Consider the following 27,425-nt stretch of genomic DNA (forward strand, 5'->3'; position numbering starts at 1 on the left):
CCGTTACCCTTAAATAGTCTAGTATTCAAACAATCAGACAAATGTTTCACTCCATTTGAAGAATCAGGCAACCTTTACTGCCTTTCTAGATCTTTAAAAAAAAAAATCTCCTCCAGTGACATTGGCAATTTGATCAATTGAGCTGGTTCAACACTGGGTCATCTCATAACAACCTTGAATAAAGATCTTGTACAACAGCTCAGGGGTAGCAGTTATAAGGTAAGTCAAGATCTGACTACAACCAACCACTGTCAGTATAACTGACAAGTAGGTTCTATGTGCTATGGAAAGATAGGACTCCAGCGTAAAATTCACCAACTACAACATCCAACTCTGATACAGAGAGATGGCCAATTAGATGTACCTGAAGACATAAGCGTCCGTCGTGAACTTGTTTAAAAAACACACAAGGCTACAGGAGAAAGTTCTTAAAAGTCATCGTTTACATTTACACAACCAGAATTAAACAATATTTCCAAAACGGCCTGAGTGATAAATACAAAAGATTATGCCTTACCATCTGAAAAACATCTGATCCTTCATCGAAATCCACCATAGCAAAAAAAACCTTATTTGTAAACGCACTTGAGTATCTCCAGGAGTTTGCCAAAATCTGGAATTCTTCATCGGCCTGCCTTAAGAAATGAAAGACACCATCAATAAAGCTACATCTCAAACGGCAATCATGAATACATTTCGATTTTTACTCAATCTCTTAAACCTGATCTAGGCCTACTTCAGCAGTTAAAATCATGAGGTTCTGTGATGTACAGTATATTTTATACCATGCATGCATTACCTTGAAGAACAATATTCCATTTGCTTGTCATGGATTTCCAGCAATATTCCTTTAGCAAAATAACACACAGCAGATGCACTGCTGGATGTTCAACATACTTATTTAAGAATGTTAAAATGACTATTGCTAGAGCCATCTTAACTTTTCTTAAAATGTATTACAAACCCACCAGAAGCAGATGTTTTGAGTGTGTTTGAGCTCTTGTATAGAAAAATCTATTACTACAGGGGCAAGCAACTACTAGGTCACTGGGCATGTTCCTTTGCAAACACAAGGTTTATGCTACTTTAATTAAAAACTTGAAGAATTAGCTGATAGAAGAACTGTGCTGACAGGAGAGTTGGTTGTGCTTTAAGAAGGTTATCACTAGCCAGATCTAAAAGCTAGATGTGTTCCTTGTGTTTGTATGCACGCTCTAAATCCCCCACTAACCCTCCCAGAAGGTTAAGATGCGTTCTCAATAAAAAAGACACGTGCATCATTGATGGAATAGCTGGAACGGAGTCACTACTATCTTTGTTTTATACTTTAAAAGCTACTGTTTAACCATAAACCAGGAGACAAAGCCGAGTGATCAAGTGTTTTTCACAGCAAACACGAAGACAATTGATGTTACTGCACTAGAACCTTACGATCTTTGCTCACAGATTCCATACTTTACATTGGTAGTGTTGTGTTAAATTTAACAGGGATTGCAAACCGCTTAGTAGAATGAACTGATTTGAAGGGTGAAGGAGAACACGATCATGGCCTTCACTGCTCACACGTATGTACGAGCAGCACAGTGTTTGGGACAGAAGAGCAATCATGGACATTATATATTTAGTATATTCTGGGTGTCCAGTGTTGATACTGTGTTTCACTAGTGATTTTATTTAAGGTCAAATTTTAGTGTTGTGCTTTATATTATTACACACATAATAACTATTTGGTAGGACACTCCATCTTTTTTGCAGCTGTGATAACTGTGTGATATTGTTACAGGTCTTAATATTCACACCATCTCATTTAAGCTAAAGGCCTGATTCTACAGCCAAGCCACCACAAGACACTAGAGAAGGCTTGGGAGGACAACTTTCTTTTTAGATTACGTAGTGCTCTGGGGCCAGGAGCTGGGGTCTTGACATCCTGCTCAAGGAGTCCGGGAAAGCTGGGTAATGTACCAAGAAGCCCTTCTACTCCCACGAGAAATTGGAGAAGACTACCTAAGAAACTACCCTACAAGTGCAAATCAAATCAAATCAAATCATAAACATTTATAAAGCGCGCTACTCACCCGTGCGGGTCTCAAGGCGCTAGGGGGAAGGGGTTACTGCTGCTCGAAAAGCCAGGTCTTGAGTAGTCTCCGGAATGCGGAGTGGTCCTGGGTGGTCCTGAGGATGGTGGGGAGGGTGTTCCAAGTCTTGGCCGCCAGGTAGGAGAAGGACCTCCCACCCGCCGTGGAGCGGCGGATTCGAGGGACGGCGGCGAGAGCGGGGCTGGTGGAGCGGAGAAGACGGGTGAGAGCGTAGAAGCTGAGGCGGCGGTTGAGGTATTCGGGTCCCTTGTTGTGGAGTGCTTTGTGTGCGTGGGTGAGGAGTCGGAAGGTGATCCTTTTGCTGACGGGAAGCCAGTGCAGGTGTCTCAGGTGTGCGGAGATGTGGCTGTTGCAGGGTATGTTGAGGATGAGGCGGGCGGAGGCGTTTTGAATTCGTTGCAGACGTTTCTGGAGTTTAGCGGTGGTTCCTGCGTATAGGGTGTTGCCGTAGTCCAGGCGGCTCGTGACGAGGGTCACGGTCTTTCTGGTGTCGGCGGGGATCCAACGGAAGATCTTCCGGAGCATGCGGAGGGTGAAGAAGCAGGAGGATGATACGGCGTTGACTTGTTTGGTCATGGTGAGAAGTGGGTCCAGGATGAAACCGAGGTTGCGTGCGTGGTCTGAGGGGGTCGGTGCGGTGCCAAGGGCCGTGGGCCACCAGGAGTCATCCCAGGAGGTCGGGGTGTTTCCGAGGATGAGGACTTCCGTTTTGTCGGAGTTCAGTTTCAGACGGCTTAGTTTCATCCAGTCTGCGACGTCTTTCATTCCGTCTTGCAGGTTGGTCTTGGCGCTGGTGGGGTCCTTGGTGAGGGAAAGTATCAGCTGGGTGTCGTGGCGTAGGAGGTGATGATGATGCTGTGTTTGCGTACGATGTCGGCGAGGGGGCTCATGTAGACATTGAAGAGAGTCGGGCTGAGCGAGGAGCCTTGTGGGACGCCGCAGATGATCTCGGTGGGGTTTGAGCGGAAAGGTGGGAGGTAGACTCTTTGGGAGCAGTTGTAAAGGAAGGAGGTGATCCAGTCTAGGGCCTGTCCTTGGATCCCGGTGGAGCGGAGGCGGGATATTAGGGTGCGGTGGCAGACGGTGTTGAAGGCAGCCGAGAGGTCGAGGAGGATGAGGGCGACTGTTTCTCCGTTATCCATCAGGGTTCTGATGTCGTCTGTGACTGAGATGAGGGCAGTTTCTGTGCTGTGGTTGGCTCGGAATCCGGACTGAGAGGGGTCGAGAAGGTTGTTGTCTTCAAGGAAGTTGGTAAGCTGCTTGTTGACGGTCTTCTCTATGACTTTGGCAGGGAAGGGGAGGAGCGAGATGGGGCGGAAGTTCTTCAGGTCGCTTGGGTCAGCCGTAGGTTTCTTTAGTAGGGCGTTGACTTCAGCGTGTTTCCAGCTCTCGGGGAAGGTAGCAGATGAAAAGGAGCTGTTGATGATGGTCTGGAGGTGGGCGATGATGTCGTCGGCTTTGTTGAAGATAAAGTGTGGGCAGGGGCCCCAGGGGGCCCCGGAGTGGATGGAGTTCATGGTGGCTTTGGTCTCTTTCTGTGTTGATGTGGGTCCAGGCGTTGAGGGTGATGGCTGGGGTTGTGGGTTCTGTGGTGGTCGGCTGGGTCTGGTGTCCGAAGCTGTCGTGTAGGTCGGTGATCTTACGATGGAAGAAGGTGGCGAGGGAGTTGCAAAGGTCTTGTGAGGGTGTGATGGCGTTGGGGTTGGAGAGCTCTTTTACGATGTTGAAGAGTTCTCTGCTGTTGTGGCTGTTTTTGTCCAGTCTGTCTGTGAAGAAATTCCTTTTGGCGGCGCGGATCAGGTGGTGGTGTTAGCGGGTAGCGTTCTTGAGGGCAGTCATGTTATCTGCGGTGTGGTCCTTACGCCAGGCTTTCTCGAGAGTGCGGCAGGTTTTCTTTGATTCCTTAAGGGTGTCAGGGAACCAGAGAGGTTTTTTGGTGTTGGTCTGTCTTGGGAGGTGTCTGAGGGGAGCGAGGTTGTCTGCGCAGTTGGTGATCCACTTCGTGAGGCTGAGGGCTGCGCCGTTGGGGTAGGAGGAGAAGGTGGGTTGGTTGTCGATGAGAGTGGAGAGAAGCTGTTCTTCTGGGATTTTGTTCCACTGTCGATGTGGGATGGGTTGTGTGCGGAGGTGGCGAGTCTCGCGTCGGAAGGTGAAGTGGACACATCTGTGGTCGGTCCAATGTAGAGCGGAGGAGTGGCTGAAGGATACGTGGTTGCTGGCGGAGAAGATGGGGTTGAGCGTGTGTCCGGCGATGTGGGAGGGGGTGTTCACCAGTTGCTTGAGACCGAGGTTGGCGAGGTTGTCGAGCAGGGCGGTGGTGTTGGGGTTGTTGTTCTGTTCCAGATGGAAGTTGAGGTCGCCGAGGAGGATGTAGTCCGGCGACGCAAGGGCGTGCGGGGAGATGAAGTCGGTGATGGAGTCGCTGAAGAGGGCGCGCGGTCCGGGGGGGACGGTAGATGAGAGATCCTCTGAGGGTGGTCCTGGGGTCTGTGCAGATCTGGAAGTGCAGGTGTTCGGCGGCGAGGGGGGTGTCTTCGGTGGAGGTGGTGACGTTGATGGAGTCCTTGAAGACGATGGCGATTCCTCCTCCTACTTGGTTGGTGCGGTCTTTCCTGGAAATCTTGTAGCCTGCGGGGATGGCTATGGCGATGTCGGGGGCCGAGGAGGCGTTCATCCAGGTCTCAGTGATGAAGGCGACGTCTGGTGCGGTGGAGCGTTCTGGAGCAGGGAATGCTTGATAATAACATTCCAAAGCAGTAAGAAACCTCTGTTAACTGAGGGTCAGATCCTAGTAGTCTCCCTTACCCTCCAAAGCCTGTTCTTGCCTCAGTGGAAAACCGGAAAACAGACAGAGGCTGCCCACCCGGGTCTTATATTCTTGTAGGACATGGACTCTGCCACGAACCACAAAGAATCAGCACACATACAAACTTGAGTATGTTATAACAATTAATGTCTATTATTGGCTAACCTAAAATAAGTCATATAAATTAGGAATCTCACCATAATGATAAATAAGATATTTTTCATAAAACGTCCCTAACTGATTAGTCTAGATCTGGTGCATGACATGTAGTAGTACCTCCTGTATATCAGTTGTGGACTGACAGGTACTCAGTTAAATGTCCCAAAAGGCAGAATGTTACACAACCTGTCTCTGCCCCCTCTAATTATGGAGATTATATTCATTTCTCCACAGCATTTCTGTGGAGTTGGTGAGGGCCTTCTCGCTCGGAACTTTAGCAGCATTCAGCCGAACACAATGGTTTTATATGAAGAAACCAGGTACGCTGATGCAAGGTAATTCTGAACTCGGTGCAGAAATCAGGGCCTGAGCAAGGCCAATCTGCAACCAAAGAAAATGATCTCCTAACTGCAGCTAGTAAATATATGGGGCAGCACAGAAACTGAAAATTTCCCTTCAGCGCAAGCAAAACAACAACAACCTTGTGGCAATTTTGCGTAGCGAACATATTCTAAATGCTTTGCACAAAAAGTAAGAACACCACTTTCCACATTCCAAGGGCCCATGTTGGGGCATGTTACTATATTAACATGCTCAAATACTCAAATCCAGATGCTTTTAACACATTTTGGAACCGATAATGTATTTTAACATTGTTAGAAAATGTAAAAGAGGGTAAAACATACTATAACATTAGCTCTTTTTGTTCAAAATAGTAATAAAAACACAATTATGAACATAAAAAACCAAAACACGTTTTAAGGTTTTATTACATTCATATTTATGAAATATGAATGTATTTTTGTGTTTTGGGCGACGATCTCTATTGTTTACTTACCACAAACAGCACATGGCCTGACATCGGTGTTGGAGGGCGGATCAGTATTAAGGACCCCTTTTACAGAATTACCTTAGTCCACTGTTCCTTATGGAAAACGTGGTTTACAAACAGTAGTGATTACGTAAGTACAGTGGAAATTATTACATTTGGCATGATCATAATTATGATGAAATGCTGCGTCAGACAGAGCTGCTACTGACCTAAGGATAGGAATCAATTTACAAGGTGAAATAACGATGAGACCCTCTAGGAAATATGATGGTTTTCTACAGTGATCTTCATGGTTCAAATGCCTATCGATATTTGAAGTATTAGGTACCCTTGTGTTACTCACAGCCTTGAAGACGAAGCTTCAGCAGAACAGGTGATGGCTGCTGTCTTCATAGTTTTAATTTGCAGGCTAATGCATTTTATAAATATTATGAATTATGGAACATGTTAACTCTTTAAATATTTCACTAACCTCAAAGAAATAGACGCTACCAATGAAAATATATTCAAAACGAATTAGCAAATCAAATTTTGAGATGTCTGGTTCTCTGTGTAGAGTTTGGGGCCTTTAAAACAAAAAATCCACTTTTTAAAGTTAAATTTCATGCAACCTTAACCTCCTCCTCCTAGAGACAATATTACATTGTAGGAGCAGAAAAAAAGCATTCCTGTTTACACTTAGTGGTTATTAAGCTTTTGCCAAAAATTGGCTGCTATCCATATATCACCAACCTCTCCGTTTCCTGGAGGTGCTGTGTTTGTGATGGTCAACTCCACCATCAGTAACTTTCTGGTGACAGCAAAACCACCAGATGACTCCATAAGGGAGGACTTCCAAGGCTAAGTCAGCCATGGTTTGCATTGTCTGTGACAGCATTGCAGCATTTTGCAGGATAAGCAATGCTCCCTATTCACTGGGACAGATCTCCCAGCGCATCAGGAACACTGTATTTTTTTCTTTTCCACAATAAACCCACTTCTTTGAAGATTTGTGTTTGGAAAACAAAAAGTGTACCAGAACAGCAGATCAACTTGTATTGCAAGCTTCCGCATAAACTACTAATCGCCATGTCAGTGAAAGCAGTTTTGGTTAAAATAAATCAATAAATACATAAATTAGCCTGGCAGATATCTGTAAATGTGGTGGTGAAAGTGTTGCCTCTACCGCCCCAGCTGGTAGTTAGCCTAACTGCAGAGGCTTAAATAACCTAAGTCTTTCCTGAACAAAGATCCATCCAAATGTTTTTATAAAACGCAAAGCATTTTGTCAGAATTCCACAAATTCCTTTCAACACCCAAGCTGAAATCTACCTAATCGAGCCAAGCAATGTAAGAGGTGACTTCGAGTGGAGCCACATGGTCAGTCCGCTATGTGATAAAACATCTGCCAGACAGTTAAGTAAGCCAGTTGGTTAAATGATACAACTCAATTGAGGGTTATGGGTATTGTTGGGTTTCTTACTTGCAAACAGCACACTGTCTGTGGGCCTGCAGAGCAGTGAACATGACAATGACAGAGTAATTCCTTGGTGGTGCTTTCACCAGGCGCCGGAACTTATCTCCATTGATTCGAATGACCGCTCGCTTGCTTGCCCACTCCATCAGCTGTCCAACTTTTTCTGATAATACCATCTGAAAACAAATACAACAGTGTTAAAATAATATGCATATAAAAATCTAACTTGCCATAGACGGAGAGGCTATATTAAGTATGACTTTTTCCAATACCACACAGGATGTCCAGTATGTGATGGGACTGCAGTGCTTTGCTACTGAATGCCACAAGTGTGCCTGGTCCTGACTGCATTTGTGGTCCTGCACCCGGTACATTACTGATTGGCTTCTCCTTCACTTTCTTTTCTCTCAACGTCCAAAATATTACTGTGTGTATGTCTCTCGCTGACAACCATCATTGTAAGTGATAGGTTAAAAACCCACTAACACACTCCAGGGGTGTCAGTGCAGTGAAGAAAAGAAGTTTAATTCTTCACTGTTCTGATGTTGAATCATGGAACGCCAAATATTAAGATGATGCTCCGGCGGGCGCTGATCCTCTGCTACTCCTATTCTGTATAGAGAACCGATGGAGCAGGGTCATCATAGGCGGTGCCCCTATGCCACGACTGCTGTGCTGTCAGCTGCAGGTCTGTGCACTCCATGGGATGAGAAGGCCATCTTGACAAGCACTTCTCACACAAAGGCGGTCAGCACAGTGGCAGCTTTCACAGAATGGTCTGTGCAGGGTGGACGAGGTGCAGAGAACGGTAAGGGAGCATGACATATTGCCAGGTACCGTTTTTCGGATAGGGGAGGAGGATGGGAGGAGTGTACTGATGAGGGAGGGTCGCACAACACAGACTATATATATTTTTTGGACTGGCTGTTAGGAAGTATTCTCCTAAATTGGTGAATGCTTTCAAGTGTGTTTTTGATTGGTCAGGGAAGAATAGTGTCCCCCCAAGGGTGTTGTGGGAGGGTTATAGGATGCCAGGCATGTTTGTTTTATTAGGGGTGAAGGGAACGTTTGCCAGGGGGTAGTAGGGTGGTTGGCAGGATGCCAGGTACTTTTAGGGTAGGGCTGAGGGAGGCAAGGACACGTTTACACGGCCCCTCTACCCTGGGCTGCTGACCTACACTGGGTAAGAGATTTGAAGGGTCAGACACAACATACGGTTTTAAGTGGGTATCTGTTCATTACATGTAATTTTTCACTTCCTAATTTCAAGTGGCATCACAGACGACTTGAGCTTTGGTACTTTTGTCTATTATTTCCCTTTGCAGCCAACATTCTTCTTAGACCTAAAAGCAAATACGGTAAAAATGTGGTACAAAACTACAAATGCATTTTTTTAAGATCTCGATTTATAATTTTGTATAATCTGTGGTAAACATTGCAAATTTGCAAAACATAAGGCTACAGATTTTGCATACTTGGAAATACAATGTTGCAGCCGTTAGTCCTGAGGGAGAGAAGTCTAAAGAGCAATCCATACCTCAAACAAATTCTATTTATTTGGATGAGCACCGTGCATTCCAGGCATTCAAATAATCACTTATCACACCACAGGACCACGTCTTATATAAAAAAAGGAGGCTGAACACTGTGCGCCTTGGACACGTAAAGGTCCTCTATGAGTTTATCCCATTAAGCTTTTGCTGTGTCATAAGTGCAGAGCAGGTATTATAAATATGTTAACCTTAATCTAGCATTGCTCCGTGTTTTTTTTATTTATTTTACTTATGAGCATACCATGCCCCATTTTTTGAGAGGATGGCTTGCTGTAGGCCACCATGCGATTGCTTCCTCACTTTTAGAGGTGTACTCTTTTTATTTACCTTCAAGGTCATTTACAAAGCAAGACCAGCCTCTACTCCCGCCTAACTCTATCAAGACCTTTGGGAAATCAGTTCATGTCTCCCTGGCTATTCTGGACAGTCTGGTGTGCTGGAGGAATTGGTCCAGCCTGACCCTGAATGTTTCTTGTGTTCTGCAAATGTTATGAAAAAGCCTTGGTCACTCAGTGTACTACATCCCTTCTTGCCACCTAGGCATGTGTCACGGCTTATGTCTGAAAGGCCATAAAGACCAAATTTCTAAGGGACTGACAAAAGGGGGTTGTTGAAGAGCCCTCCTTACAGCAGCCACCTAAGCTGGCCCCCCGTCTGCCATACGATGGATGTGTGGTGGCCCAGGATGGCCCTATCTATGATTAGAAGTTCTACTACAGTCTTACCATCCCAGGTATCTACTACTAACCGCTCTTCCCCATTAGCATCAACCTCTACCTATCTCAATGCATGCTCCAATCGAGAGGCTATATAATATAGTTTCAGATCCTGCATTTGTACTCCACCCGTCCCCCAGTCCAGCCTGATTGCCTCTAAGCTAACCCTAAGTGTTTACCTGCCCAAACCAGGGATATCACAGATTATCCGGTTCTTCAAATGTTGACCTGTTTAAAGGACACAGCGAGTTCCAGGAAAAATAATGGCATTGCTGGCAGAAGATTATTTTGCCAACTGTAATTCTCCTCATCATGGAAAGTGGCAAGACGTTCCAGAACCACACTGAATTAGCCAGATTCTCAAGCACTCAGCACATACTGTATTTGTACTGAATGTGCTACCAGTATCTATAAAAACTTTTCTGACTGCCAGTTAAGACCTAAGTCTGGCCAATTATTTACTGCCATGCCCACCATACTCCCCAAAGCCTGTTTTTCTACCGGGTGGTCTGCAGACTAGAAACAGTATCAAATTTGTCCAGTTGCTGCAGGATTGGCAAAGAGTCTGTGGGTCTTCTGGGATGCACAAGCGTATCGTCCACTTACAATGACAGTGTGTGGACAACACCGCCAACCTGATGTCCCACTGGCATAAGGACCTCCGAGTCATTGCCAAAAGCTCCACTGAGAGAGCAAACGGCAGGGGGAAAAATGGCCATCCTCTCTGATCCTCTCTCTAATTTCTATCCCTCCGATACCAGCCCCTCCAACCTTACCTACACCATTGGCTCAGCATAGAGCAGGAGCACTGAGCCCATGTCATTAGGGTCAAAGACAAGGTACACAATCAAGAGGGTGTCAAAGGCTTTCTTTGTGTGAAGCCTAAACAGTACCCAATTATCTTTCAACTGAGTGGTGGCATTTTATGCATGCCTAAGCCTCCTTGGGTTCAAGAGGAATCTATACCCAGGTAGGAGGCCACACTGGTCCTCATATACAAGTCAGCTTATCACTGTAAGGAGCCTAGGTCAGTGCCTTGCTCAGTTTTTCAGTGTCTGAATTAATCATTGATAATGGCCAATCATAAGTTCAGTCCAGTGGTCCTTCTCTGTTCTAAGCATCATTATTTTATTGGCCTCTCTAATGTCTGGGAGCGTTCCGTGTAATGTGATGTAGCGTCCCCATATATCTTCAATAATAATGTCTGACAGCTGACCTGTGTAAGCATAATTAAAATCCACCTGGAGGCCATCTCCTCTCGGACCCTTCCCCTTTGCAAATCCTTGATTTCTTCAATTATTTGTTTATTCTGAAGTCCTAACTCAAACTCAGTACTGTATCATGTGACAGCACAGGAAGCCTGTTCATTCTAAGAAATCCCTCTATCATGACTAAAGTAACTTGTTTCTGTTTCCCTTCCAAGCGTGTAATGTATTTCTGTATTGCCTTTTTATGCTAGCTTGAATTGTAGTTATGGCGCCATTAGCTTTTTCAGTCCCAAAACTATTGGGCTTGATCGCTCTTGACAGCCCTGAGTGCCCAAATGCGCTTTTGTCTTGATCCCTAATGCTGATGTTATTGTCATAGGCGAACACGGATCATGTGTGTTTGCCATGACATAGGCCTGTCTCATGGATTGTGGACTTGGAGGGACGTCCAACATGCTGCCCTCATAGTAGTGGAAGGCTACTGCCTATACCAGGATTTATTTTCAGAGTCCACCATGGGTCTCTTTTCAAAATCCCTCCGATTATGTTATTTGTGTATACATCCCAGTTGTGAACATACCACTAGGTTGCCTAAATAATACATTCATTGTAGATGTCCCCAGATATACACAGCAGGGATACTCCTTTTGAAAAGAGACTCACAGTGGACTCTGTGCATATAATTATTCCTCAGCCTGGTCGTCGTGGGCATACAGACTTGTCCTTGTGATATATTATACCTTCACCAGGAGTTAAGCAGCACAAGTGTGGTGTTAGCAGCATACCGTGTAGTGAACAGTACCTTTTTACCCTGTGTCACTGGAGTGAGGCCTACAGGCTCACTTCCCTTTTTAAAATCAATCAGGTGTTATTTGTATAGAGAGGCTTGTCACCCGAGTGGGTATCCAGGCGCTTGCTGCAGGTGTTTATTCAAAAACAAAAAGTGGGTCAGCAAGGATGGAGCGCAGAGGTGGAGGGGTTTACAGGCTTTGGCACAGAGGTGGGAGAAGGAGTGTCCTCTGGTGAGGCAGCGTCGGATGAGTGGTATCTTTGAGGGTGATGTGTGCCAAGCAGAGGTTCCTGGTCGGTTGGTGGAGGTGAATGAGGTAGTTCAGGTAGGCAGATCCTTGGTTATATTAGGCTTTGTAGTCCTGGATCAGTAGCTTGAATTGGCATCTTTTCTGGATCGGGAGCCAATGGAGGTCCTTCAGGTGCTGGGTGATGTGGGTTCTCTTGGGCAGGTTGAGGATCAGTCTGGCAGCTGCGTTCTGGATCGTCTGGAGTCTTTGCATGACTTCGGTGGTGGCACCTGTGTAGAATGTGTTGCCGTAGTCCAGTCAACTGGTGATGAGGGCATAAGTCACTGTCTTCCTTGTGCCGATGGGGAGCCACCTAAAGATCCTGTGGAGCATTTGGAAGCATTCTGAGGAAACGGCACTGACCTGCATTTCATGGAGAGTTCACTGTCAAGAATGATGCTGAGGTTACAGGTGTGATCTTTCGGTGTGGGGTGGGTCCGAGCTCTGCCGGCCACCAGGAATCATTCTAGAGGTTTGAGTGTTTGCCGAAGATCAGAACCTCTGTTTTGTCAGTATTGAGCGTCAGGCAGTTGTCCTTCATCCAGGTGGAAACATTCTTCATACAGTTGTGGAAGTTGGCCTTTGTCTTGGTGGTGTCTGTTGAGAGCGAGAGTATGAGCTGCATGTCATCAGTGTAAGAGATGATATTGATGTTGTGAGATCTCACAATGTCTGCGAGTGGTGTCATGTAGACATTAAAAGAGTGTTGGGATTAAGGTGGAGCCTTGGGCGATGCTACAGAAGGTGTGCTTGACATGAGAGGTGAGGGTGCAAACTCTCTGGGTGCATCCCGTGATAAAGGATGCCATCCATCTGAGTGCATTGTCTGTGATCCCAATCTGGTGTAGTTGGCTAATCAGTGTGTGGTGGGAGACAGTATCGAAGGCGGCAGAGAGGACAAGCAGGTTCAGAGCGGCCGCTTCTCCTCTATTAAGCAGGGCACGGATGTTATCTGTTGCGGTAATTGAAGCTATCTCAGTGTTGTGATTGGCTCTGAAGCCTGACTGGAAGGATCTAGCAGGTTGTTTCTCTCCAGGTGTTTAGTGAGTTGGAGGTTGATGGCATTCTCCAGGACTTTAGTGGGGAATGGGAGCAGAGAGATTGGGCGGTAATTCTGGAGCTCAGTGGGGACTGCAGAGGGCTTCTTGAGGAAGGGCCTGATCTCTGCATGTTTTGAGGCTTCTGGAAAAGTGGCAGTGGATAACGAGGTGTTGAAGATGGTGGTGATCTTGTTTTTTCTGCGGTTGAAGATCCTGTGGAGGCAATGGAGGTTCATGAAAATGATTGTGTTTGGTGTACGGCGTTGGCCCCATGCGGGGAGCACGTGGTTGGCGTGGAGGCTGATGAGATACTAGGGAGGACAGAGGGTTGGGGAATCGAAGTTACTATAGATCATTCCTATCTTGTTGTGGAAGTGGTCGGCGAGGGCTTCACAGAGTTCTTGTGGAGGGATGGGGGAGTTTTAGATGGCTGATGTGCAGGCAAACTCTCTGACGACGGTGAAGAGTTCCTTGGTTTGTTTGGCGCTGTTCTGTATCCAGCAGGTCAGGGCCTTTTTTTTTTGCAGCTTTGACCTGGCGGGGGTAGTCGTTGAGGACTATTTTCAAGGTGACTCGGTCAGCATGGTTCTTGCTGGTGCGCCGTCTTCTCTCTAGTTGTTTGCACCTGTGTTTTGATGTGCTGAGTTCTAGGGTGTGCCAGCTGACTTTTTTGGTGGTTCTGTGGGCCTTGGCTGGTTTGGTTGGGGCGACCAGGTCGGCCCCGCTGATGATCCAGTCATTAAAGTTCTGTACTACCTGATCCAAGTTGGTGGTGACGCTGGGCTGTGAGGTGCCGAGGGCGTCGATCCATTGCTGCTGTGTGACCTTAGTCACTCTTGGTCACTTTAAAAGTTCCACTCATGTGTCCTTTACTCACGCCTGGCCTACATTAGGTAGATGTGGAAGGGCGTGCATGGTGGAAACGTGCTGGGTGCTTGTGTGCTTGAAAAAAAGTATATCACACAAGGGTTTAAGTGTGGCACAGCATGAGCATGGTATGGGTGTTCATGCTGGCAGTGTGTGTTTTCGAAATAACACACTATTGTACAATACAGAAAGGCTGCGATACTGAACAGTGTGCGCAAAGTGAATACGTTTGCTCCATGGTCTTGTGGTGGCATAAAACATGAGGAAAACAGTGCTGTGCAGTACATGTGCTGTGGATATACACTGTGTGCAAGTGTGTCTGCACTGGTACGCTACATGAAGGACCTTGGGTTCCATTTAGGGAAGCCCAGGACTGCCAAGTGGAAAACATGAGTGGAGCAATCTCCCCAGACAGATTTGTGTACTGCAGTATTGCTGTATGCTGCGAGGGACATGCACTTGCACTGGAGAATGGGAGAGCCAGGCTCTCTGTGTGCATTTCAAAGGGCTGCTTGAATCAGTGATAGATCACAAGTAAGGGGCTAGACACTTCTCAAGAAGAGAGAGATGGGGCTGGTAAGGGAATCGTGAAGAGTAGTACTGGGAGCACCAGATTCGCCTTTTGATGCACATATTGCTGTGGTTGACATCCAGGTTTGAGCTCTGGCCACACCCAGGAATCTTATTGTGGGTTAATCAGCTTCAGAGTCCTGCCTGCTATGACAGACATTTTTCAGGAAGAAGAAGAAAGAGGAAAGATGACCATTTCAAATAAACAAAACCCAACATAAAACCTCAAAGACTCCGACACTAAATTGCATTTTGTGTCTGGAAAATGACTATAAGAAGATGAGCTTGAGACCCCAAACTTTGTCCTCTGCTCAGCAGCCATTCAGGCTGTGTGAAGAAGGGAAGCTCTGCAAGACTTCTGCCTGTGACCGGGACTGGTGGCCCAGGCCTGCTAGTCTCCCTGCTGGGTAAGATAACATCACCCAGGGAAACCAGAATCACCTGCCCTAGAGCCTGCAGCACTGGTGCCTGCTTGTTTCCTGTGAGGAAGAGGAGAGTATTGAAAGGAGCAAGTTCCAGGGAGAAGTCCTACTGTGAGGACTCCCTGTGCAAGGAATCTGCACTGACACCTGAAAGACTGTAGCCCTGTGTTGGATTGTTTCGGCGAAACCTGTGTGTTAGGAGTGGCTGCTGTGGACTGAGCCAGGCGGGCGAGGTTTGTGTGGATGGGCCCAGGCCTGCACGACCTTGTGGTAGTTGGCCTCATGTGCCAGAGAGGTGGTTTCAGTGAACAACACCGGACAGTGTGACCAGACTTATGAGTGCCATGGTGGCAATCCCTTGCCATGCCATATGCCAAGAAGAGCCGGCAGACGCGGACACAAACGGTTTGTGTTGTCGCCTGGGACCGAGAAACTGCTGCTGTGACCAAGGTGGGTCCAACCCGCATTCTGTGAACTGCACCGAAGGAGGACCGAGGATCAAAGGATATCGCCAGAGCACAGAGATTAACCACAAGCTCCAACCTTCCCCCCCTCCCTCCTCCAACACGAACGGAAATATGACTTAATGTGCGATCACTGGAACAGGAACAACACCGATCACTAGAATCAGCCGGCAGCATGGCTCCGATGAGAAAACCTGCGCATGCCGGGTGCTGCTGCTTATGACCATATGCAGTCCAACTATGCCGATCCAGAGCAGTACCTTGCTGTGCTTCTGAAGGATTCCATACTGCCAGAGTGGGTAAACCATGAACTTGCCCTTTGAGGACCTGGGGAACACACCGCCACCGGTGCTACAGCCTCATAGACTCTTATGATGAATTTCCAAAAGGAGTCAGAGGAGAGAACTCAAGTATGGCCTAATAGTTCACATTCCCTGGATGCGACCATCAGTGAATGGGGAATACACTAAACCCGTTGCACCAGACTTAGTGGGAAAGGGAGTGGCCTGACAACTACTAGAGCCCCGACCTCAACTCAAGGGGGATTGGAATATTGCTCTTGAATGTGGTTTATCTTTGCATGGGTAGAATTAGAATTAAAATACTTATTTTTGTATAAAAACAAGTCTTTGGGCATTTGTTTATTGTTTGCGCTGCTTGCACGTTTACTCATCTCTATCTGTGCTTCCCCCTAAAGGAACTGTGACTGCTCCTCAGACGCTACCTTAGAGTCAGGTGTAGAAGGGGTCCTTGGCACAGCTGAGCAGGATCCATAGTTGGGCAGACTCGGGGCATCGGAGTAAAAGGCCTCAGCCACCACAGCAGGGCCCAGTATCTCCTACTTACACAGTGGCCTTCTGAACCTTGTTCTGACAGCCCCCTTCCCTACACAGACTCTGTCTATATCACCTATGGGTAAACTTAGCAAATGCATGTCATATTATTTCCAATTGTCTTTAGGACATCTCTTCTACAAAGGTATTCTCAAAAGCATTAACACCTTCCTTATTGTTTACCTGTATTATTCCTCAGTTTTAAAAGTGGAGTTAATTCAGTTTTGTGTGTCTTTCTGAATTTCTGAAAGCGAGTACAAATGCGACAATTGAATGTTTGCATTTCATAGAATCCAAGTGCAAAGGAAGAGTGCCAGCACGATGTACATATAAACAACATAAGGTCACACAAAGACACCTCACAGAGAACAAGAAAGTCAATATGATAAAAGAAATTGCCATAGACCAATGAATGGCTGTTTGGTGAAAGACTTATCATACAACATGAATTCACCTGTACACAGGTTGAAATAATGTGACATGGTTCTGACACCATTGTGGAGACATGGGGGGTAGGTATAATATTTTCTAAAAGAGAACGACGGGCTAGGGTAATGGATGAGCCAAAGATATAAAAGGGTTGGTGTGGGCGATTATAAAAAGCTACAAAACAAGAAAGGAGGGTGAAGTAAGATTTGAAGCAAGGGAGGGTGGTGAGCTAATGGGGAGGGGCGACATTAGCGGGAGGAATTAAGCCAATGGAGGTGTTTAGCATGGAAAGAGTAATTTACTCGTCTGGAGAAGAACTTTAATACCAATAGATTGTCTGGGTCAGCTATTTGTGACGATTTTCCCCAAACTGTTCTTGGGAAGAGGGCAGGGGTAGGAAAAGTGGAGGACCGTCCAAAAACGCATAGATGAGGGTCAGACTCAGTGGGTGTTATTGCTTTCTTGCTTAATGAAACTTGAGAGTGGTATGAATTTTGTTTTGAAAAAAAAACTTATTTTTTGTTCACATTCCAGCTATGGTAGTCTCCCATTCTTCACTTTCTACCGAAGCAGTTTCTTCTGTAGACAGCATAGAAAAAAGGCATCCTTGCATGCAATTAGCAGTTTGATTGAGTAAACTTACTCTCGCCCTGACTATCACCCAGCAAAGTTAATGCTACTTACCACCAATGGCTACTGTAAAGGGGAAAGAGTGACGTACTCGGAAGCACAGAGAGGAACATTCCAGGGACCTCACGCAACAATACATATCTAAGCAATATCGTCTGGGATGGTGATAGGGCAGGTTCACGTGATGTGCAGCTTATGCTGCCATTTTAAGCAAATACTTGAAGCACATCACGGATGGTGTGTGTTACAAGGAGGGATAGGTCTAAAGACCAATGGTGGTGGTCATTATCCGAAGCAATACGTTAGATAGGTATTCCTCTTTATATGCATCTTGGCAGCAAGAACGTAGCTCTGAGCATGGGTTGACTCTAGCTTACATATTTACTCCCAAGCATTCACATATTATAAAAAGTGTGAACATCAGAAATTGAGCGCACAAAGCGATTTTATGTCAAGGGAATGGAAAGTAAGTATGTGGGATTTAAAAACTCAAATCAAGGCCTACTATAAATATTTTTTTAATTTGGTAAAGGCCCTTATTATTGGATTATTTTGGGCAAAGAAATGTATCTTTCGTTCCTGCAAATCCCTTGAAACCAATGCCTCCAAAAACGTGGCAAAAGTGCTAAACCGTTGTATCAACACAGCTGTACAGTGCACCATAACGTTCTGCCATTCTAATTGGGCCTTTGGGGTCTGGGTTCCTATGATAACAATTAGATAACGTATCCTGAAGTTAAAGGCTAACTAAAATATTTTCTCAGGAGTGCACGTACAGACAAAGTTGTAGGCATTGGCGGCTTAATCATCAGATTAACTCTGAAATTCAAGGAGCCGCCCAATCAAGCAAATGACATATTCTCGTGCTTTTTTCACAGTAAGCGGGAAGGATGTTCAAGACAACCACTAAAAGGCCCAGGAGGCGTACTGGATCCACAAAACTTAAGTAATTTGCTGGGTAGATCCATTAAGCTTTACTTTTGACAGCAACATTTTTGGGGTGGGAAAACACATGGGTCTACACATAGCACCAGATGATCTACTACTGGGAAGGCTTGGGGTACTTGTACTAGGATGTCCGAGGTAGGCATTGAAACACAAAGGCAACGCCAGGTCAGAGCCACATTATGAGGAGGTGGGAAGAAGAAGCCAGAAAGGATTGCCCTCACTTCAGTGTAACCCCCATTTTGGATCAGAGACACAGTCCTCTAAAAGGACACTAGCCATATTATTGCCGAAAAATACATACAAATCGTTCCATCGCCTGCCTTCTCTCCCTCCCTTCGAGAGACACAAAAGGAAAAAAATTGTCCCAGTTATGGAAGGCTGATAAGATTCCACAACAAGAGTCAGAAGACTCGATGACTGTTCAAGGAAAAGAGCATGTAACCCAGCAATTGATTACCACTTGCCACCAAGCATCAGTCTCTGCAAAACTTAATTGTGGGGGGAAACAATTACCTTTGTCTACGAGTAAGTGTACACTTCGGGTAGGATGCAATGTTAGCCCAGCCTAAAACTCAACTATGAATTGCAAATCAAGTAAACACGTGAAACGCGCCACCAGGTTCATAACTGAAGTCTAAAGAAGGGCCAACAGGGAGAAATTAAGTCACAGTTCACAGAGCTACATGAGACCTTCGACCCGCCAGTACACGTCGGTTTGCAGAACCGTACAATAACCAGTAGCAAACGCATCGCACATAAAAAATAATTCAACGTACTCTTCTGCATGTCTGAATCAAGCTGCAGTGACACCCACTCACAAGTCTAGTACGGCTTTGCTGCATTTATATCTTTACAGTCCGTAGTGCAACTTTTATACGTACTTACCATCAAGAATGTTCAAAAACGCCACTTTCAGAGAGAAGCACAACAGGGCAGCTGTACCTCGAGTTTTGAATGAATGCGAATGACGAGGGAAACCCGTTCACTGAGGTATTTAGGGGCACTCTTAAGCTCTCTTCACGAGCAGAAGTATTTTGAACAAGATCTTTTTCTGAACAGGGAGCCCATGCAATGTATGAAGAGCATCTGAAGCAGAGCTCCTGCTAGGAAGAAATAACGCCAGTCTCGGTTTTGAGCACTACTTTCCGGCGGGCTGGACCCATTTGTAGAGTTTCTGTACTTTGCACCTTTTAGTTAAAAGAAGGGCGACCAACTTCATGTTACTTACTCGGATAAGGTTTGTAATGTTTTAGGCCTGACCAAAATGACTGCACTATGAATCTGCGGCTGTAGAGTTGCACCGCTTTGTGCTCACAATGAAACTTTAAACCATGTAGTTGGATGGGCGTTTGCCACCTCGGCTAAACATCCAGAACAAGTTATATTCAAACACCAACTTAATAATACACGTTTGACACAATGTTAGCACTACTGCGCACACAGCTGAACTCCAACCTGACTAAGCATTTGCCAACTCAAACGTATATCAGGAGCAAATAATAATTGCACATTAGCCTACAACAGTACACATTAAACATAACTCACAGCATTATGATGTGCACAAGGGTACTGGAAAATAGTTGGTTAGGAGTTTGACCCCCCCTCAGTGGAACATCCAACACAGCACTATACAACAACCAGACAGAGATAAATATGGTACGTAATTCAACTAAAAGCACGTTGCCGTATCTACACGCCAAGCCTGCAAGTGTGTAGTGCAAACCTACAATGACAAGTTTGGAAAACCATGAGGAGCCGTATGTAAAATATCAATTATTTTCGCTCAGACCATAGCACAGTCACGATAAACACCATCCACGCATGCGAGTTTCAGAGCCCACCTACTAAAGCAATTCAGCAGGTAAAACTCTAGCCTCTGCCAAACTGGACAATGCAAATGTGCACAAAGGCGCCAGTTTGTACCACACCAGACACGTTTTATTGGTAGGATAGACAATCTTGCAACATCCCGATCAAGGCAAGCATTATATAAAGCCTGGCTCACACTTAACTCTTGCAAGGACAAATGAACGACGATACTGGTGGCAAAAAGTGACATTTGAGGACATCTAGGAAGGGGACTAAGGACATCTCTTACATGAAATGTATTTATCCATTACCCTGCATTACAGTGAAACAGGTTTTAATGGGGCAAAAACTAAAAATCACATAATTGTTAAATATAATTGGGAGCGCTACTATGTATCACATAGCAAGCACGACGCTGCTGCCAGCATACAATCAGTGCAGACAGCCCATCTGCTAGCCAGAGCAATGGAGCTCCTCATGTTGTGATCACCCAAGAGGTCTTATTAGGGGCGCACCACAGAGATCACTCACGCCAGCAAGTGCCCTGCAGCATCTTGCATTAACAAAGTGCATTGAGACCAGCACTTCCGGGTCCCGAGCTGTCAGATCTCAGTGCCAGGAGGCCGTATCCCGCTCCTCACCCACCTCTTTCTTCTTCTGTCCACTGGAGGGTGGCAGGCTGCAGCACACCAACAGCAGAACGCCAAGCACCGGCAGCAAGAACCTCATGGCGGCCATCTTCCGTGTATACCCAGGATCAAAACTTCACACCATTGCAAAAGACACACCTCCCGAGCAGGACATCATGCGACGTCAAGAAAAGCCGGCTGCGCAGGCGCAGTTTGGGGTATCCAATAACTATGGAAATAAAAGAAGAAGCCGGCACTCGAAGATTTGATATTCAACTGCTGCTCTTCTGCTAAAAGTAATGTCACCGCAGTTCGAAGATGGTACATGGAGTAAGGATGATTGTTTTTCATCAATTTGTATATTTTGTGTTGCTGCGTCTAAAGAAAGTGGTTAACTTAGGACAGGTCTGTAACATACCTTACAGAGTTTTATTTATCTAGTTTATATTTGTAGAAAACGCCGCCAAAACAGTATAGGTTTATCACTCTATTTATGTGCTGTGCTTTGGAGACCCTTAGTTTATGCGTTCACACGATTTAAAAATGAGTGTTTCAGCATGGCCGTTTTGTTGACAGGAGATTCTGAGCACACGCATCCCCTTTCTATGTCCATTGCCGGGGATGTTCCTGGTACAACGACGCCTTGTTCTGGGTCGCGAGAGTCCCATTGGTCAGATTTCCACCGTTTAGGACCTGTCTTGCTGTTAAAGTATGATTGGTCGCTCTACTTCCGGGGCGGGGTCGAGTTGTAGTTTGACAGCTGGAAAAACTAAGCCGGATCGAGCTGTCTGAGGTGTATAACTGTCAGTGCTTGGCTTCGGTACCCATATTATATATGCTACTTTTTCCAAAGCAGGAAGGGGATTTAAAAAAATAATTTCCGGGGTGGTGGTGGGGCATTGTATGGGATGGCGTTATATTAAGAAACTTCCTAGCCATCCAGAAGGAAAGTTTTCATTCTATTAAGGACACAGAGGCGAGGATTATGCATTTCTTGCTTCACTTTAATTAATTAGCCAGTTAAAATTTCAATGTAAGAAAAAAAACAGAACACTACATATCCCATGGTGCATAACAACAGTATCCATGGTAACTAATGTCCAATCCTATATCAGTCTCGTTCATATATATCCCCTGATTGCAGAATTGACAATGTGAACCAACTTCAACTGTGACAAAGAGTCACAGATCAACAAGCAAACAAAACCAACAAGTCCAAAATGCATATGGAGTAATGAGGCTACCGCACACCGCTGTCAGAAGGAATCTGACAGCCAGAGAAGAGAGTATATCACCCGCTCTCCGAGTCCCTCCTCGACTTCACTGTGGTTAGTTAAGTTCAAGCACCATCAGTTCGCCATGGTATCGGCTCCTATGAAGAACAACGTAATTTGTTGAAACCTCTCTCATTCTTATTTACTACCCAAGACTGCTTGTAACTCATAACATCATCCATTAACCTTCGTATTATAAGAACAGTTTATAGTCCTGAAATAATTCATGCAAAAGACTCGTAGCAGTCTGTTTAAAATAGGAACAGTATACAATGATGAGTACATTATAAAAGTATATCAAAACACAATACCACCTCTTAAAACTTGTCCTTACTATGTTCTCCATCCTGGAGGGGGGACACCTACACTGTTTCGGGTGGGTTAATCCTTGCCTCTGTGTCCTTAATAGAATTGAAACTTTCCTTCATGATATCTAGGAAATTTCTCATTGTATGTCAGGACCGGAGGCAAGGATTATGCATGTTCAAAGTTTACTTACCACCAAAACAGCTCCTTCGTGGATCAGTTTAAAATAAAACCATTAAAAAGTAGATTCGTATGACCAGTCAGCTGAATTCATAATGTCCTCCAATCTGCCACTCACCTGTATGACCTTTGAAGCTATGGCTCCTCTTGTGAATTGTGCCCTAAAGACCTGTACATTGATTCCTGCCTCTGTCATAATCCACCTTGCAATAGAAGGGGAGGATACTGCTTTAAATGGCTTCTTGATGAAAATTAACAGTTGTCTCTCCCCGGTGGTCGGCATTTCCCCATAAGCCTTAAGGCACCTGACCACACACAGCTTAGGCGAACTCTCAAAAGCTGGGTACGTAACTGACCTGGTATTGCATTTGGTTCTCCTAGATATTGTAAAAGTAACTCCTTCCGGTGTAAACACTCTAGCTGTAATGTCTACAGCTACCCCTTTATAGGATATGAGGCACAGCAGCCTAGCTAATTTTGCTGAGATCTCCTTTCTTGAGTGGTATTGGTTATCCTGCTACGAAGACAAGAAGCGTAAGACTATGTTAACATCCCAGATACCAGAGTATCTATGTTCAGGGGGTCTAAACATCCTCAATCCCTTAAGCAGCTTGCGAACTCAAGGATGCTCTCCACCGGTGTGTTGTGAAAAGGATGGTGACTCGCCAATATTGGCGCCCTAAAAGAGTTTATTGGGCAGTAGGATAAGCCAGACTCAGCCAATTCTGCCAAGAAATTTAAGATATCTGTAACCTGGGCTCCCATGGGATACAGGTTGTAAGGAAATGCCTCCTTGGCATGGTTACCCCCTAACTTTTTGTCTTTGCTGATGCTAAGTTTTGATTGAAAGTGTGCTGGGATGCTGCTAACCAGGCCCCAGCACCAGTGTTATTTCCCTAAACTGTACCTTTGTGTCCACAATTGGCAAAGCCCTGGCACTCAGATAAGTCCCTTGTAACTGGTACCCCTGGTACCAAGGGCCCTGATGCCAGGGAAGGTCTCTAAGGGCTGCAGCATGTCTTATGCCACCCTGGGGAGCCCTCACTCAGCACATGCACACTTCCTCACAGCTTGTGTGTGCTGGTGGGGAGAAAATGACTAAGTCGACATGGCACTCCCCTCAGAGTGCCATGCCAACCTCACACTGCCTGTGTCATACGTAAGTCACCCCTCTAGCAGGACTTACAGCCCTAAGGCAGGGTGCACTATACCACAGGTGAGGGCATATATGCATGAACACTATGCCCCTACAGTGTCTAAGCAAAACCTTAGACATTGTAAGTGCAGGGTAGCCATAAGAGTATATGGTCTGGGAGTTTGTCAAACACGACCTCCACAGTTCCATAAAGGCAACACTGAAATCTGGGAAGATTGGTATCAAACGTCTCAGCACAATAAACGCACACTGATGCCAGTGTGCAATTTATTGTAACATGCACCCAGAGGGTATCTTAGAGATGCCCCCTGAATACCAATCCAACTTCTAGTGTGGGGCTGACCAGTTTCTGCCAGCCTGCCACAACCAGACAAGTTGCTGGCCACATGGGGAGAGTGCCTTTGTCACTCTGTGGCCAGGAACAAAGCCTGCACTGGGTGGACGTGCTTCATACCTCCCTCTGCAGGAACTGTAACACTTAGTTACTAAGGCTCACCCCCTTTGTTACAGCGCCCGAGGGCATCCCAGCTAGTGGAGATGTCCGCCCCCCAGGCCACTACCCCCACTTTTGGTGGCAAGGCTGGAGGAGATAATTAGGAAAATTAGATAATTAGGAAAACAAGGAGGAGTCACCCACCAGTCAGGACAGCCCCTAAGGTGCCCTGAGTTGAGGTGACCCCTGCCTTTAGAAATCCTCCATTTTATTTTTGGAGGATTCCCTTAATAGGATTAGGGATGTGCCCTCCACCCCACAGGCACAAAGAGGGTGTAGCCACCCTCCAGGACAGTAGCCATTGGCTACTGCCCTCCCAGACCTAAACACACCCCTAAATCTAGTATTTAGGGGAACCCCAGAACCCAGGAAATCATATTCCTGCGACCTGAACTACAAAGAAGGACTGCTGACCTACAAGCCTGCAGAGACAACGGAAGACTACAACTGCTTTGGCCCCAGCCCTACTGGCCTGTCTCCAGAGTCGAAAACCTGCAACCAGTGATGCATCCAACAGGGACCCGCGACCTCTGAAGCCTCAGAGGACTGCCCTGACCCCCAGGACCAAGAAACTCCTGTGAGCAGCAGCTCTGCTCAACACCAGCTACATCTTTGCAACAAAGAAGCAACTTTCAAAGAACTCATTCTTCCCGCCGGAAGTGTGAGACTTCACACTCTGCAACCAACGTCCCCGGCTCGAGATCCAGAGAACAAACACCACAGGGAGGACTCCCCGGCAACTGCGACCCCGTGAGTAGCCCGAGACGTCCCCCTGGATCCCCACAGCGACGCCTGCAGAGAGAATCCAGAGGCTCCTCCTGACCGCGACTGCCTGTAACAAGGGACCCGACGCCTGGAATAAGCAATGCAACCGCAGCCCCCAGGACCTTAAGGAACCAGACCTCAGTGCAGGAGTGACCCCCTGGCAACCCTCTCCTTAACCCAGGTGGTGGCTGTCCCGAGAAGGCCCCCCTGTGCCTGCCTGCACCGCTAGAGTGACCCCCTGGTCCCTCCATTGTTTCCTATCTAAAACGTGACGCCTGCTTTGTACACTGCACCCGGCCGCCCCTGTGCCACTGAGGGTGTGTTTTGTGTGCCTACTTGTGTCCCCCCCCCAGTGCTCTACAAAACCCCCCTGGTCTGCCCCCCGAGCACGCGGGTACTTACCTGCTGGCAGACTGAGCACCCCATGTTCTCCATAGGCGCCTATGTGTTTTGGGCACCTCTTTGACCTTTGCACTTGACCGGCCCTGAGCCTCTGGTTTGGTAACTTTGGGGTTGCCCTGAACCCCCAATGGTGGACTGCCAATGCCCAGGAACTAAGACTTGTAAGCGTCTCTTACCTCACAATCTAACCTTTACTTACCTCCCCCAGGAACTGTTGATTTTTGCTCTGTGTCCACTTTTAAAATAGCTTATTGCCATTTTAACAAAGACTGTATTTGATATTGCTCTGATTCAAAGTTCCTAACTTACCTGTGTGGAGTACCTTGCATTTTATGTATTTACTTCAAATCTTGAACTTGTGGTTCTTAAAATAAACTGAGAAAATATATTTTTCTATATAAAAACCTATTGGTCTGGAGTAAGTCGTTGAGTGTGTGTTCCTCATTTATTGCCTGTGTTGGTACAACACTGCTAAACACTTCCCTCTGATAAGCCTACTGCTAGACCACACTACCACAAAATAGAACATTAGAAATACCTTGATAGTGAGGCCTGCCTTTTGCAGGGCCTCTAAAACTTTCCATAGGTGGACCAGGTGATCATCCCAACTGGAGCTAAAGACAGCTATATCGTCCAAATATGCTGCACTAAAAGCTTCCAGCCCTTGCAGGACTGTGTTCACCAACCTTTGAAAAGTGGCAGGTGCATTTTTCAATCCAAAAGGCATTACTGTGAATTGGTAATGGCCTCCAATGGTTAAAAATGCAGTTTTAGGTTTAGCATCTTCTGATAATTTGATCTGCCAATACCCTGCAGTCAAATCAAAAGTGCTTAGATACTTGGCAGATGCCAGTGTATCTATGAGCTCATCTGCCCTGGGTATAGGGTGAGCATCAGTTTTGGTTACCTGGTTGAGACCTCTATAATCTACACAAAACCGCATTTCCTTCTTTCCATCCTTGGAATGAGGTTTTGGTACAAGTACCACAGGAGAGGCCCATGGACTTTCAGAGTGCTCAACCACTCCCAGTTCTAACATTTTCTGCACCTCTTGCTTTATGCAGTCTCTGACATGGTCAGGCTGCCTATAGATCTTACTTTTGACAGGCAAGCTGTCTCCAGTATCTATAGTGTGCTCACACCAAGAAGTGGTACCTGGCACAGTAGAGAAGAGTTCAGAAAACTGGCCCAGGAGATTTATGCAATTGTCTTTCTGCTCAGCAGTAAGACAATCAGCCAAAACTACACCTTCCACAAGAGCATCTTGTTCTGTGGAAGAGAAGAGAACAGGTAGAGGATCACTGTCTTCTTCCTGTCCCTCATCAGTTGCCATGAGCAGGGTGAGATCAGCCCTGTCATAGTAGAGTTTCAGGCGATTGACATGGAGCATCCTAAGGGGACTCCTGGCAGTGCCTAAGTCAACTAAGTAGGTGACTTCACCCTTCTTTTCAACAATTATGTGGGGTCCACTCCATTTATCTTGGAGTGCTCTTGGGGCCACAGGCTCCAAGACCCATACTTTCTGCCCTGGTTGGTACTGAACCAAAACTGCCTTCTGATCATGCCATTGCTTCTGGAGCTCTTGGCTGGCCTGAATGTTTTTACTGGCCTTTTTCATATACTCAGCCATCCTTGATCTGAGGCCAAGTACATAATCCACTATATCTTGTTTTGGAGCTTTTAAAGGTTGTTCCCAACCCTCCTTGACAAGTGTTAGTGGACCCCTAACAGGGTGTCCAAAGAGGAGTTCAAAGGGGCTGAAGCCCACTCCTTTCTGGGGTACCTCCCTGTAGGCAAAAAGTAGGCATGGTAAAAGGATATCCCATCTCCTGCGGAGTTTTTCAGGGAGTCCCATAATCATGCCTTTGAGAGTTTTGTTAAATCTCTCCACCAGTCCATTTGTTTGTGGATGATAGGGTGTAGTGAACTTGTAAGTTACACCACACTCCTTCCACATGGCCTTTAAGTAAGCAGACATGAAATTGCTTCCCCTGTCTGATACTACTTCCTTTGGGAAGCCCACCCTGGAAAATATTCCCAGGAGGGCCTTTGCCACTGCAGGTGCTGTAGTGGTCCTTAAAGGAATTGCTTCAGGATATCTTGTGGCATGGTCCACTACCACCAAGATAAACCTATTGCCTGAAGCAGTAGGAGGGTCAAGGGGACCAACTATGTCAACCCCTACCCTTTCAAAGGGAACCCCAACCACAGGCAGTGGAATAAGGGGTGCCTTTGGGGTGCCACCTGTCTTGCCACTGGCTTGACAGGTTTCACAGGACTTACAAAATTCTTTTGTGTCCTCA

The 27,425-nt window shown here is 46.1% G+C and overlaps 1 protein-coding gene across 1 annotated transcript in view; it reads right to left on the reverse strand.

Annotated features, from left to right (window-relative positions):
• MAGT1 (magnesium transporter 1) overlaps positions 1-20,739 on the reverse strand; it is a 101,333-nt gene extending 80,594 nt beyond the window's left edge. Inside the window, exons 1-3 of the mRNA XM_069211073.1 lie at positions 20,563-20,739; positions 7,356-7,525; positions 518-635 (exon numbers count right to left, since the gene is read on the reverse strand). Coding sequence (XP_069067174.1) covers positions 518-635; positions 7,356-7,525; positions 20,563-20,655 — 381 coding nt within the window. The 5' untranslated portion in view covers positions 20,656-20,739. The remainder of the gene's footprint in view (positions 1-517; positions 636-7,355; positions 7,526-20,562) is intronic.
• Between the last annotated feature and the right edge of the window lie 6,686 nt (positions 20,740-27,425).

Source organism: Pleurodeles waltl, chromosome 2_1, assembly GCF_031143425.1.
Source record: "Pleurodeles waltl isolate 20211129_DDA chromosome 2_1, aPleWal1.hap1.20221129, whole genome shotgun sequence".
NCBI lineage: Eukaryota > Metazoa > Chordata > Amphibia > Caudata > Salamandridae > Pleurodeles > Pleurodeles waltl.